Here is a 15,252-nt window from a genome sequence, read left to right as displayed (position 1 = left end):
ATTGAACCCGGGTCTCTAGCGCTGTGAGGCAGCAGTGCTAACCACTGTGCCACCGTGCCGCACAGCACAAAATTAGAACAGCTTTATGGTAGAAGTGAATTGCATTGATGCAATTAATGGAGGCCAGGTAAGTATATAACAGACAAGAGAATCGAAAGTTGCATGCAAAGTGTTTGATGAGGAAAGTTGGGAGGAGGTTGCCCATGAACTGTTCCGATGTTGCATTTTCTCTGTGAACCATTTCACAATCTTCAAGACTTCTTTCAACTCACTGCTCAAGCTCCCCTTTTCAAAAGAAAGAAATCCCCAGCCTGTTTAATCTTGCTTAGAAGGCAAAATATTGGATTCCTAGTATCAGCAAGGAAGTCTTTTTTTAATCTTCCTTGGTATCTCGGTAACTTTTTAACAGTATTGCAACCAGAACTGTTCACAGTACGAGATTTAAAATATGGTTTAGCCAAGGTGCAGTGGAAGTTTAATATAATTTCCCCAATTTCAACTCTATCCCTCTGGAATTACCTCCGTACATGTACTTTGGTTTCTTCTTCTCGTCCTTAATAACCTGTACCACTTCTTTTAGCAATTTGTGTATCTGAGCCTCCATATTCCTTTGTTCCTGGACCCATTTAGAATCTTTTAATCCACATAGAATGTGATCACCTTATTCTTCCCACCAAAATGTATCATGTTAGACTTATCTATATTGAAGTTGGTATGTTCATTATGCGGGTCTAGTCAAAATATTTTGGGGTATCCCGAGAGGTTGAAAGTTCTTTTTTCTTCAATAACTAAAGCCAGATGAATAAATGCACAATAGATTTGAGTGAGCTTTCTAATATAATTATTTTCGCTCTGCCCATTATTTTCCTTGAATAATTGTACCTATCCAACTTCCACTACAGCAAAAGTCTGTTCAGGATTACACAGTTGTTGTGTGACCTTGAAACATTCCTGAAAAAGGGCTCATGCCCGAAACGTCGATTCTCCTGCTCCTTGGATGCTGCCTGACCTGCTGCGCTTTTCTAGCAACACATTTTCAGCTCAGTGTGACCTTGAACACCAGTGTAAACTCTAATGTAATGGCTGCCATATTTCCAACATTAAAATAATACCTACATATGATGATACCATTTTTCCTTGAGATGTTTCATCTGTCAGTTACACTGAGAGACTGCCCTGTTGTGTATGACTGAGATTGATTTGATGCATGTAATTTGTATTATGGAACTACCTTCCAATATCCATCAGTGAAGAAATCACTGTCTGTTTTTGGGCAAATTGCTCAGATTACATCTTTAAATTCCTGAAATTATGTGTGAATCCACATCATGACAGAAGCAAGAGTGCAATCAATGAGCCAAGTTGATACCCATCAGCATTCTTCTCCCATTCTAAAATTGAACTAAATTGTACAGAAAAACTCTCATTTCTTCCTTTATTCCATTATAATTTATTTGTGCACTCTACCGATACTTTCTGCTTTGTTGCTTATCCTCATTATTTCTTCTCTTTCTTCCATAAAGTTTACAACAAAAAATTCAAGCATCTATGTGGCCTATTTCTTAATGCCTGTTTTTAATTTGTTCTTTCTTGGGTTGTAGTTAATAATAGTAAGGCATATAGCTGCTCCTAGGGCACATTTGGGCATTAAATTTCCACTACACAGTTTGGGAAGTCACATGTGGGTCACACAGGGTTTTTTGATTTTTTCTGTTGAAAAGGCATAAAGCTGAACCTTATGTTTGTGAGAATGATGTCACTTTAAAAAGGTTATTTTGTCCTTGTTTTTTTTTTAAGAGGTCGTAAAGGCAGAGAAGCTAAAGGGTCAAGTTTAACAATGGAGGGAAAATGGCCAGTTGTCCAAGTTCAGGTTTTTTCTAGTTTGGTTTAGTTGGAGCAATCACAAGATGTGTGTCTCCAGGAGAGTTAGAAGCTTCAGTAAAGCTTCAGACTTTCTTCTGAAATGTTTTTTTTGGATGCTGTTCCCTCCTGCCTGTAAGAACGTGTTTGAATTTATCTTTTTGCCAAGGGGTGTATATGGAATGTTACTGGATTGGAACAGTTAATTAGTAATAGTTGGTGTATCGGGTTGATTAAGTTTTCCTAAAGTTACGTTATTCTAAATTCTGCTTTCTTTTGTATGTGTTTCAATTGTAGTGTTTAAATTAATTCTGTTTTGCTTAAAGCCAAATACTTTGGCTGGCTGCATCACACCTGGAACATCTACTGGTCTGGCCTGGTCCATAACACGTTTTTTGGCAAAGTCCCATTTACTTTCAAGTTTTTGGTATGTTTCTTGCCTCAAGACCTCACAGGTTTTCTCACTGCACCTTACCAAACACACCTTATTGTTTATCTAATTCACCCCATGTCATCTTTCAGTGCCAATTTCTGCCCCTTGCTACCATGAGCCTTTACCAGACCAACATGTGACTCACTGGATATCCCAGAATTCACTAGCAATTCCTGTGCCTTCTTTAAAAGGCCATTGAGCAAATGGACAATCATTGTCAGTCTGGAGCTGCCCTGCATGGTTCCTGACATTGTCCCATAGATGGCAGACAGGAAAAATCAGCACAAGAGTTTGCAATCAATGTCCTGGATGTTCTACAAAACGGGGTGTTGCAAAAGCAGGGCCTTCTCCTCCCCCAGGCTGATCAGTGGATGTCATGAGATAGGCCATGCCAGCCTGGGCAGGGGTTGCCACCCAGCTTAATACAAAAATTGAAGATAGGAGTTGGAGTAGACCATTCAATCCATCAAGCCTACTCCTCCATTTGTTATGACCATGGCTAATCATCGAGCTTAATACTCCAATACCGCCCTCCCTCCATATCCGTTAATTCCTCTGGCCACAAGAGCTAAATCCACTTCCTTCCTGAAAACACATACTGTTTTGCACTCAACCACTTCCTGAAGAAATTTATCCTCATCTCAGTCCTAAAAAGTTTACCCCTTATCCTTAAACTATGAACTCTAGTTCTCTACTCCCAACCATCAAGAACTTTCGACCTACATCTAACCTGTTTAGTCCTGTTAGAATTTTATAGGTTATATAAATATAAAACTGACCACCCCTAATCAGTGACACTGAACCACCAGGAGCCCAACCTGATCCTGTTCAACATCTAACACCCCAAAGTAGCCAAACACCTCACCCATAACCCCCTCCAGCCCCTCACAACTCATGATTTGACCATCTACCTGCACTCCATCCTGTGGACACTTCCCCTTCCCCTTTGCCTTCCCATGGGAACCTAACATCAGGAACAGGTTGGATTCATCTCAACAAAATAGGTGACAGTTCTTCACTGGTTCATTTGTCAGGGCAATGTCCTGACTAATCAGAGTCAATCTTCTTTGTTTGAGGTTGAAACAATGAAATAACTCCACAGAGGACAGTATCCTGTCACCAAGCCACCCTTTATTCACATATGAACAGTCCTTGACATCAGTACCACCTCATTCCATGTCAGCTATCAGAGTCAGTCACTCTCACATCCCTCCTTTTTTATCTGTCAGCCAGGACTCCCTGATTGTACCAGATTAACAGCCCCAATCAGGGAACTCATATTCTATGATGAATAGCTGGTTGACCTTGTTACATTAACTATAAACAAAGCTGACCAGTTAACTATCAATTGTCATTAAATGCTATCTTCTTCACGGCAACCAATCAGAGTCAATATACCAATCAATCAATACTTGCCTCTCAAATAATATGAATGTTGGCTTTCCTCTTTATTAGTATTTTTGCAAATTCTGGATAAATGCAAGTGAAAAGTTTTGACAAAATGGGACTTTTATCACGAATATTCAGGTTATGTATGACCAAATGTGAGGATTTTAAAAACAAGCTGTTCCTGGACTGGGGTCAACATAGGTCAGCAAGCTAAAGTTTCATGGATAAGTAGGTCTTGACTTGAACACAGGCAACAGTTTTTGATGAGCTTAATTTTGTGCTTACCAGAAGATCATTGAAATAGACAAGTTTACAGTTGAAAGTTAACCAAGGTAATGGAGCATTGAATGATGTCATGCAGCTGGAAATAAGATTATTTCTCAAACAGATATGTTTTACAAGCTAATCACTGGGTTAAATGTGACACTGAACCTTGTTAGCAGTCTGCTTCAGAAACAGATAACTGTCAGGGAGAGGAAGAGATTTAGTGATGAAGGAGTTTTTGGTTAAAACAAAGGCAATAACATCACTAAAATAGAGGGATCTTGGGGTCCACATCCATAGATCCCTCAAAGTTGTCACCCAAGTTGATAGGGTTGTTAAGAAGGCGTATGATGTGTTGGCTTTCATTAGCAGGGGAATTGAGTTTAAGAGCCGCGAGGTTATGCTGCAGCTCTATTAAGCCCTGGTTAGACCACACTTAGAATATTATGTTCAGTTCTGATCGCCTCATTATAGGAAGGATGAGGAAGCTTCCGAGAGGGTGCAGAGGAAGTTGGCTGGAGTGGAGGGCATGTCTTATGAAGAAAGGTTGAGGGACCTCGGGCTTTTCTCATTGGAGTAAAGAAGGATGAGAGAGTTTTGATAGAGTTGTACAAATGCTGAGAAGGCATAGATAGATTGGATAGCCAGAGACTTTTTCCCGTGTGTGGAAACGGCTATCATGAGGGGGCATAATTTAAAGGTGATTGGAGGAAGGTTTATGGAAGATGTTAGATGTAGGTTCTTTACACAGAGTGGTGGATTTGTGGAATGCACTGTGGTAGTAGAGTCAGATATATTAGGTACCTTTAAGCAATTCTTGGATAGGCATATGGATGATAGTAAAATGAAAACTATGTAGGTTAGTTTGATCTAAGAGTAGGAATAAAAGGTTGAGGGGGCGCAACATCAAGGGCCAAAGGGCCTGTACTGTTCTATGTTCTATGTCACAGCAGAATAGGTCATGCAGCCCATCAGATTTTCTATTCATTTAGTGTACAACTAGGAGGCTGGAAGAATACAGCAAGCATCAGGAGGTAGAGAAGTCAATGTTTTGGGTGTAACCCTTCTTCAGATCTAGGGGTCAGTGTAAGGGGAGCTGTAATTAGAGGGGGAGTTGTGGAGGGTTTTGGGTGGGGAGAGGGGCAGAATGGTAAGGTAGGGATAGGTGAGCACAGGAAGAGGTTCAACCTGGTTGGTTGATGGGAGGAATGAATCCAGTTGGTAGCTGGAAGGAAGGGTTGATCAGAGGAATGGAAGGGAGGGGAGGGGCTGAAAAGGGAGCCAGAAGAAGTGAAGGGAGGCTATTTGAAATTGGGGAACTCAATGTTAAGCCCTCTGGGCTGTTGGCTGCCCAGGTGGAAGATGAAGTGTTGTTCCTCCAATTTGTGGTCTGATTCGCTGTGGCAATGGAGGATGCCATGTGGACATGGCGGAAAGGAAGTGGGAGGGGCAATTAAAATGGCTGATGACTAGGAGGTTAGACTTGGCCCTCCGGGCCCTGCTGAGATGCTGGTGAAACATGCCCTCAGTTTATGTTTGGTCTCACTGATGTCGAGAAGACCACATCGGGAGCACCACATACAGTAAACTAGGTTGGAGGAGAAGCAGATGATCCTCTATTTTGCCTGGAAGGACTGTTTGGAACCCTGGATGGAGGTGAGGGTGGTGGCGTGCCGGCAGGTTTTGCATCTTTTACAGTTGCAGGGTAAGGTACCGGGGGTTAAGGAGGGTTGGTGGGAAGAGTGGAGGTTCACTTGCCTCTCCTAGCTTGCTGTATCTTCTTGCTTAACCTGTGCATCCCACTCTGCAGACTATTTGTAGAATCCTAATTTTGTGTAATTTCCAAACTTGGTCACTTTCCTCATCCAGGTCATCAATATTTCTCTTAAATTATTGTGATCCGGGGGATCTAAGATGGCGGTGATCTGAGAAGATCACACTGCAGAGCTTCGCATCGCAGCAGGAGCAGGACGGTTCTTTAACCCACCCAACCCAGGCCATCGGGATTTCTTGGGGCGTTGGAAAGATTATGGAGCCCCAAGAAACATTTAAAAATTGACTTACTTGTATTTTCAGCTGTCCAGAAATGCCTAAAAAGGAAGGAGCATCTGAGGCCGGGTCTGCAGCTCAGCCTGCAGCAGCCTCAGAGCAGATTACTCTCCAGGACCTGGTGAACCAGCTCTCAAAATCTCACAAGATGTTGGGGAGACAGATTGAAGAGAAGCTGGCTCCAGTCTCTCTCATGCTGCTGAAGCATGAGCAGCAGCTGGGAGACCTGGAGAAGAGGACGGATGAGGTGGAGCACAGGGTCACAGTGGTGGAAGCTGATGCCAGTTCATTCAAGGATGTGATCCAAGCCCTGAAGATGCAGGTTCATAATTTGCGTGACCAAGTGGATTATCTTGAAAACAGGGGCAGGAGAAAAAACATTCGGATCATCGGTCTGCCTGAGGGTAATGAAGGTGAGCGGCCTGCGGAATTTGTTGAAGATTGGCTTCCGAAATTCCTTGACTTGGAGACTAGCATGAGAGGATTGAGGATAGAGAGGGCTCACCGGATCGCAGCGCGGAGGTCGGGTCTGGGTCAAGGCTCTCGTCCTTTCCTGTTGCGGTTCCATCATTACTGGAATAAGGAGAGAGTCATGAAGGCTTCCAGACTCCGGGGAAAGGATCCAAAGGCCCTAATTTACGAGGGGTCTAAGATCATGTTTTTTCAGGACTTTTCAGCGGCGGTGATCCAGAAACGAAAATCGTATGATGGTGTCAAGAGAAGACTGAAGGAGCTTGGGATTCGGTACTCCCTGAGATATCTGGCAGTGCTTCAGATCACATTAGGTGGATCCATGCATCTCTTTGACACATCGGAGAAGCTTGTGCTTGCGATGCGGCTCGAGCTGGGAGAAATGAAGGTGGTTGCCCCCTCCGAGCAGGGGTTGAGTTCCCCTACTCAGCGCTATTGGCGCTTTATATATCGGTTTGTTTTCTGGTTTTTGTTGTTTTTTAATTTTTAATATGTTTGTTATGTTTGTTAAATGTCGTGGTTTTAGTTTATGTAGTTTTTATATTTGGTGGACCATGTGACACTAAGGCTCAGCAATTTGTGGTTCGGGTTTCTCCTCTCTGGAATTTAAATGTAATTGCAGAAGATTATAGCTAATGATGTGATTAAAGGGTGTACCTGGAATATCAAGGGAAGTGACTCACCAATTAAGAGGAAGAAGGTACTCTTGAGTCTTAGAAAGGAGAAGGTGGATATTACTTTGTTACAGGAGACACATTTGGATGACAAGGAGCATCTGAAATTACAGCAGAATGGCTTTGACCGAGTTTATTTTTCATCATTTAATACCAGAAGTAGGGGAATGGCTATATTGGTAAGGAAAAGTCTCTCATTTAAATTGTTGGAATGTGTTAATGACACATACGAGAGGTTTGTAATTCTTAAAGCCTTGATAAATGGGGAAGAATATGGTATTTTAAATGTTTATTGGCCCCCAGCTCATCCTCTTAAATTCTTCGTAGATCCTTTTTCTAAACTGATAAGTCTCAAATCTCGGCACATCATTATAGGGGGAGATTTTAACTGCCTCATGGACCCCACAGTAGACAGGATGCCTAAAGGTCCCTCGATACCCTTGCACAAACTAAACAGTTATTGGGTTTGTGTGGGGAATTAGGGTTGGTGGACGTCTGGAGGTGTCTCTACCCTACCAGTAGGGATTTCATGTTTTTTTCCAATCCGCATAGATGTCAGACGAGGATTGATTTTATTCTGACCCCTGCAGTAACCCTGAATCTGGTGGCATCCCGTACGATTGGTAATGTTGCCATCTCTGATCATGCTCCAGTATACCTCATGGTTAAAATTAAGGATGTTACAGTGGATTCAAGGTACTAGCGAATGGATCCCTTTATTGTCATGGACAGCAAGTTTGTAGAGTATTTCTCTAGGGAATTTTGGGCATTCCTAGACATCAACATAGGCTGGGTTGATAGCTCATCTGTTCTCTGGGAAACTGCCAAAGCTTATGCCAGAGGGTTAGTTATTTCATATTCTACAAGTAGGAAGCGGCAGAAGGGTGAGCAGCAATGTCCCCTTGAAGCACGGTTGAAGGCAGCTGAGAAGGTCTATTTTGACAGACCCTCGTTGGTCAAACTACAGAGGATTATGGCACTGCGGTCTGCACGAAATTCCGTGCTCACGCAGATGGCAAAGAAGGAGCTGGTTTTTGCAAAGCAAAGGTTATACGAGCATGGTGACAAGCCAGGCAAATACTTAGCATACCTTGCCAGAAAGAGAAGTGCCCCACAAACCATTACAGCGATTAAGGAAGGGTCTAGGAACCTAACATATGATTCTAAAAAGATTAATGTGGTGTTCCAGAGATTCTACTCTAAGTTATATCAGTCTGAGAATTGTGAGGAGGGGCAGGCCAAGATGGAATCCTTTTTTAGAGATCTGAAGCTCCCAGGTGTGACTCCCGAACAACAGTCCTTTCTCAATGCCCCATTATAAGAGCAAGAAGTGCCGGGAGCTGTGAGGCAGCTTCAGAGTGGAAAGGCGCCTGGTCCTGATGGACTTCTCAGTGAATTCTATAAGGAATTTATAAGTATACTGTCAGGCCCGATGTTGAATATGTTTAATGATTCATACAGTCATCTTTGTCTCCCACCATCTCTGAGTGAGGCCAATATTTCACTTATCCTTAAAAAAGGGAAGGATCCGGAAGACTGTGCTTCATATAGATCCATCTCGCTCTTAAATGTGGACTTTAAGATCCTCACTATGGCTCTTACTTTAAGGCTGGAGACTGTGTTACCCTCTATTATTAAAGAGGACCAGACGGGCTTTATAAAGGGTCGCAGATCCTCCAATAACGTTAGGAGGCTGCTTAACATGATTCAAGCATGTCAACAGCAGTCAATACAGAGATTGGTGATTTCTTTAGATGCAGAGAAGGCATTTGATTGAGTTGAGTGGCCGTACCTTTTCTATACTCTAGACCGGTTTGGTCTGGGCGAAGGTTTCATAAGATGGATAAAGGTTCTCTACAGTGTACCTCTCATAGCGGTCATTACCAACGGGGTACGATCAATCAATTTTAATATTTCTAGGGGCAGCCGGCAGGGCTGTCCCCTTTCACCATTACTTTTTTACATTGGTGATTGAACTGTTGGCAGAGACCATTCATGGGGATCTCAATATATCAGCTCCAGAAGTGGGGTCAAAATTACATATGCAGGTGATGTTCTAATTTTCTTGACAAATCCAGCAGTCTCAGTGCCTTGTCTGATACAATGCATTCACGCGTTTTGTTGCTTTTTCAGGGTATAAGATTAATTTTGCTAAATCAGAGGCTATGCCTATGGGTGGTCTTATGAAAGAGTTGACTCTTGAGAGTGACTATAGATTCCATTTAGGTAGTCACAGGGTGAGGGGGGGGGGCAGTGCGGTTTGTGTATTTGGGTATATTCATTACTCCAGTTCTGGATTGGCTGTTCAAATCCAATTTTACTCAATTATTTGAAAAAATTAAACAAGATCTCCAAAGATGAGAGGCACTTCTAGTCTCATGGTTGGGTCGGATAGCGCTTATTAAGATGAATATTCTCCCTCGTTTGCTATACGGATGCTCCCCCTGATTTTCAATAAACAAACACTCAGGAGTCTGAACAGTTGGTTCAGCTCCTTTATCTGGCACTGTAAATGGCTCCCCATTAAATTAGCCAAACTGCAGTTGCCTCACAGATTGGGGGGAGTAGACCTTCCGGTCATTAAAAATTACCAATTAAGCTCACTTTTGACCTATGTAAATGATTGGGTTTGTGGGGACCCTCTTTCAATATGGCGAGATATCGAAGTCTCCCAGGCAAGGTGCCCCCTTACCAGTTTGCTGTTTTTGGACAAGGTGAGGACTGTTGGGGAATATTGCCATAACCCAATAGTCATCAATACTATTAAAGCATGGAGGGCAATTTGGCAGAGGGAAGGTAATATTGGCAAAACATCTTTGTTTACACTTTTAGTGGGTATGCCGAGTTTTAAACCAGGTATGATAGATTCAGGATTTAAATGTTGGGCAGCTAGGGGTATATCTTGCATGGGTGATTTATTTGAGGGAGATGTAATGATGTCCTTTGATCAGTTAGTTGTTTGATCAACAACTAGTTTTCCTGGTTCCCCATTATTATTTCCCCAGCCTCATTGTCTAAGGGGGTCTCTATTCACTCTGGGCTCTCTCTTCCTTTTATATATCAAAAGTAGCTTTTACTGTCCATATTGATATTTATTTCAGGTTTTCTCCCTCCTTAATCTTTCTAATATTCACTGGGAAGAAACCTCTGCTCACCCAGTACTGGACATTAGACAAGCACGAGAGGGGTTCTTTGCTAGTTGCAATGAAAGATATGGGGCACAGCACAGTGAAGCTAACTGCATGAATAGTCTATTGAGGTCTCCCCACCTCCAGCTGAGCAGTCATGCTCTTCCCCAGCTTCTTCAAGAACCTTTTCTTCATGTGAAAATGGCAAATGATGTTGAATGCAAGGGTACAGTACCCCTTATTCTCACTTTCCACCCACGAAGCTCTGTATTCAACATATCACACCATTTGCCATTTTCAATTCCATCATTGTGATGCCACAACCAATAACATCTTCCATTGTCCTCCCCTTTCAGTGTTCCAAAAGGACTATTTCTACATGATATCCAGATCCAACCCTTTATCACCCCCAACACCCCCTCTTATAGCACCTCCCATGCAGGAAATGTAAGATCCTCAACACTGCCTGTCCCTCCACATATCCTCTGGCTTCCCACTAATCTTCATCAAATTATTGAATTGGACAAAAAAAGGAGAGTAAATAAGTATAACTTTTACAAGAGAAAATGTAGTAAGGAAACTAATGCTGATGTCATTTTATGTGCATTGAAGAATCAAAATGTAAATTGAGTGATCATTTTGCAAAACACATCTATTCACTCTGTTTTTATGACCCCAAGCCTCTCCTTTCATTAGAATTTTCCCTTCCACCCCCATTCTGAACCTCTGTCTTAAGCCTCATTCGCCTGTTTCAATGAAGCTCAACATGAGCTTGAGAAATAAAGTTTCACTTCACGATTAGACACTGCAGTCTTCTTGACTCAACAATGAATTCAAAAATTTTGCATTCCTATTTTGTTGTGATTTTTGATTTTACTTTTCAGACTGCCATCATTGGTAACAACTTCCTATTTCAATGGAAAACTGGACACATATTTTCTCTCTTTACTTGCTTTATCATTCACTGTGCACCATTATTCCTTTTCTTATTTAATCTGTCCTGACTTCTAGCCTATTATTGACTCTTTGTTCTAATCTCTCCTCCCTTCTAGCCTTTAATACTTACTTTAAGTAAGTCTCATCTTTCACTTTTTCCTGCTCTGATCATCAAACTGAATCATCAAAAGCTTTTCTCTCTTCACAAAGCTGTTTGGTCTATTGAATATTTCCAGTATATCCTATTTTTAGTTCCAACGTTTTTTCTTTTATACTTTAGTAAATCCTGTATTTTAGAAGGTCAGTGGCCTGTTTATAGCTTCCACCAATACCAGGTATGTGTCCACTTAAGACTCAAATAGTCTGTGTGGCATATCAATCTCAAAGGTTTAATATTGCACAGTATCATAGGTATTATGATGATATCCTCTGGACTTGGGGGGAGAACAGCTGACAATACGAAGGGAATGAGACCCAACATCTGGTCCTCCTCAAAGTCTCTGGAACAATGTCTGTCATGTCAATATAACCTGCAACAATTTGTTAACATACAATAAACTATGTCTTGTTCACTAGGAGAGATTCTCGTAGTGAAACAAGGAAATTGTTTTCCTCTGAACCAACAGCGCCCTGTATTTTCCTACACTTAAAGCAATCGTCATCATCACCAGCAACTCACAGCGTAAAAAACAGACATATCCAAAGAACAGCCTGGTAATAGTCTTTCTTTTTTCCACTTGTACAAAAATGTTTGTCCTCCTGCAGTGCCACCGCACGTTAAGTTCAGAAGAAAGAATCAGACTCAGTGGTGTTTTAACTTTGTTGTGTTAGTTGTCTGTTTGTGAATGAAGAACTTCCAAAAGCTTGGCAAGGCAAATTCAGCCTTGGTTCCTGCCTTCGCTGTGAATCCTACGTTTGCAGATGTCGGATATTTTGTGAGGACATGGTCAGCGTCCAGCATGGATATTCTGAAGACACAGGGATCACACATTCAGAATACTCCCTGGGTTAAACACTTGAGGGAGCCTGCGTATTTTGAACGACAAGTTATAATGAAGGACACGGCATGGAGTAAGATCCATGAGGAGGAGTGAGGTCAAATGTGTTTTTTTTCTTACGAAAGCAGATCTCTCAAAAAGAGTGAAAGGTGTCAGCCACAACCTGTTTGAGCCAAGTTTAGGAAACATTGAGTTTCAGAGAAGCCCCTGGTGTTTTCTCCCGATGTACTGGGATGTTTAGCGAGCGCTGGGCAGCAGGTGGCGCAGTGCGGCTCCCAGGACCCCCCCCCCCGCCGCCGGCCCATCTTGCCCGGAGTCTGCGGCCTTTTCGCGGCGGAGGAGTGAAGGGAAGGCAGGCGGCGGCGGTGGGCTGACCACGGGCTCAGCCATTGGGCACCGCCGAGGCATGGCCGGGCGTTATTTAAAGAGCTGACCGGCCCGCTGAGGTCCCGGAGCTGAGTGCAGCATGGCCGGCCTCATCAAGAAGCAAATCCTGAAGCACCTGTCCAGGTAGGAGCCGGGGCCGGGGCCGGGGCCGGGGCCGGGGGGCCGGGGCCGGGGGGCCGGGGGGCCGGGGGGCCGGGGGGCCGGGGCCGGGGGGCCGGGGGGCCGGGGGGCCGGCCGGCCGGCCGCCCCTTCCCCCCCACCCTCCCCTTCCCCCTCCCTTCCCCTCCCCCTTCCCCCCCCCCCCTCCCCCTTCCCCCCCCCCTCCCCCTTCCCCCCCCCCCTCCCCCCCCTCCCCCTCATTCACCCCCCCCCCGCCTTCCCTCCCCCCTCCCCCTCCCCCTCACCCTCATTCACCCCCCCCGCCTTCCCTCCCCCCTCCCCCTCATTCACCCCCCCCCCATTTCCCCCCCCCCCCATTTCCCCCCCCCCCCATTTCCCCCCCCCCCCCATTCCCCCCCTTCCCTCTTTCCCCCCCCCCCCCCCCCCCGCCTTCCCTCCCCCTCATTCCCACCCTCCCCCCGGGGTTACGGGTGTGTGGGAGCTGGGGGACCCGGACAGTCTGTGATCTGAAAGGCGGCTCTATGGAGCGGGTTGTGGTTTAGCTTCGCTCCGGAGACGACCCCGAATTGTCGCCGTTGAGGGGAGATGGATCCTGAGGATAACATCGCCATTGGCGGTGCCACCTTTAAACTTCTTACACTCTGCTGCAATTCTCTTTATATTTGATTCGGAATCTTACACATTTACTCCACAAGCATTGATCCAGCTTAAATTAAAATCAAACACGTTGTGGTCGTGGTCGCTGAGCTCGAATGGCCAATAGTTTCTCCCCTTTTCACAAGTTTCCGAAGGTTGAGTTGGTGGCGGATGATTGCGGGAATTTTTATTTTGTCCGTGTTCGTTTTAGACCTTTTGATCGGTCCACGAGAAATAATTTTTGTTTAAAATTCGAGTGACGTGATGTGAAAACGTGTCACTGAGAGAAACCTGGCTGACCAGTTTCGTGATTTAGAGGGGTGCTGGAAAAGCACAGCAGGTCAGGCAGCATCCGAGGAGCAGGAACATCGATGTTTCGGGCACAAGCCTCATTGCTGATGGAAGATCTTTTGCCCGAAACGTCGATTTTCCTGCTCCTCGGATGCTGTCTGATGCTGTGCTTTTCCTGCACCCCTCTAATCTTGAATCTAATCTTCAGTATCTGCAATACCCACTTAGAGACTTAGAATCATAGAGATGCACAGCACGGAATCAGACCCTGCGGTTCAACCTGTCCATGCCAACCAGATATCCCAACCCAATCTAGTCCCAACTGCCAGCACCCAGCCCATATCCCTCCAAACTTTTCCTATTCATATACCCATCCAGATGCATTTTAAATGTTGTTCTTGTACCAGCCTCCTCCATTTCCTCTGGCAGCTCATTCTGTATGCATACCACCCTCTGAGTGAAAAAGTTGCCCCTTATATCTTTTCCCTCTCGCCCTAAACCTATGCCCCTTGACTTCCCCACCCCATGGAAAATCTGTTGTCTATTTATCCTATCAATGCCCCTCATGATTTTATAAACCTCTATAAGATCACCCCTCAGCCTCTGACGCTCCAGGCAAAACAGCCCTAACCTATTCAACCTCTCCCTGTAGCTCAAATCCTCCAACCCTGGCAACATCCTTGTAAGTCTTTTTCTGAATCCTTTCAGGTTTCACACTTCCTCCTGAATGGTTACACGAATGTTTCAGTTCTGCAGAAGAAGTTAAATGAGGGAACTTTGGTCTTTAACAGCCAAAGTTATAACTTTCAATGGAGAAACTCTGCCCTTTGTGGTTGACTGGCCCATCATCTCTCTATTCAGTTTCTAAACCTGTTTCTAAAACAAATCTTAGCCTATCCAGCCTTTCCTTGTAAGTAAAACTTTCCAGTCTTTATAACAATCTTGTGAAGTCTCTTTGCACCCTTTTCAGTTTAGTTACGTCCTCCTTATAGCAGGGTGACCAGAATTGTATGCAACACTCCAAGTGTGGCCTCACCAATGTCTTGTTCGGCTGCAACATGACTCCAGCATTCAGTGCTCTGAACAATGAGGGCAAGAGTGCCAAATTCTGCCTTCACCACCTTTTACTTATGACACCATTTTCAAGGAACTATGTACCTCAATCCTGAGATGTATCTTTGACAACACTCCCAAGTGCCCTATGTCCTGCCCTGATTTGTGTTCGCAAAATGCAACACCTTTCATTGAGGTAAATTAAAATCCATCTGCCATCCCTTGCTCCACTGGCCTAGTTGATCAAGGTCCTGTTATGCTGTTTGACAACCACCTTCATTGTCTGTTATACCACCAATTTTGGTGTCATCCACAATCTTACGAACTGTCTCATATCTTCTCATCCAAATCATTTATATAAATGGCAAACAACAGGGGACCCAATGGTCATGGGCCTCCAGTCTGAACAACAACCCTCTGCTGTTTTAAACACAGTATAGAAGCAAAAAAGTCAGGATGTTTGCCCCTTGCCGTCCACCACCACTACCACCACTTCAAGCACTCCTGTAGTGGCAACAGCATCGGGTTAAATAGAATAAAGTTTTCTTCACTCTATTTAACCA

General features: G+C 44.1%; 1 protein-coding gene across 3 annotated transcripts in view; it reads left to right on the top strand.

The window, feature by feature from the left end:
- The first annotated feature begins 12,532 nt into the window (after positions 1-12,532).
- bltp3a (bridge-like lipid transfer protein family member 3A) overlaps positions 12,533-15,252 on the top strand; it is a 125,088-nt gene continuing 122,368 nt past the window's right edge. For all 3 annotated transcript variants that reach the window (XM_072563302.1, XM_072563301.1, XM_072563303.1), the window contains exon 1: positions 12,533-12,712. In XM_072563302.1, coding sequence (XP_072419403.1) covers positions 12,669-12,712 — 44 coding nt within the window. In that variant the 5' untranslated portion in view covers positions 12,533-12,668. The remainder of the gene's footprint in view (positions 12,713-15,252) is intronic.

This window comes from Chiloscyllium punctatum, chromosome 45 (assembly GCF_047496795.1).
Source record: "Chiloscyllium punctatum isolate Juve2018m chromosome 45, sChiPun1.3, whole genome shotgun sequence".
Taxonomy (NCBI): Eukaryota; Metazoa; Chordata; class Chondrichthyes; order Orectolobiformes; family Hemiscylliidae; genus Chiloscyllium; species Chiloscyllium punctatum.
Note: the sequence above shows the minus strand (reverse complement) of the source record. Positions and strands in the feature narration are given on the sequence as shown.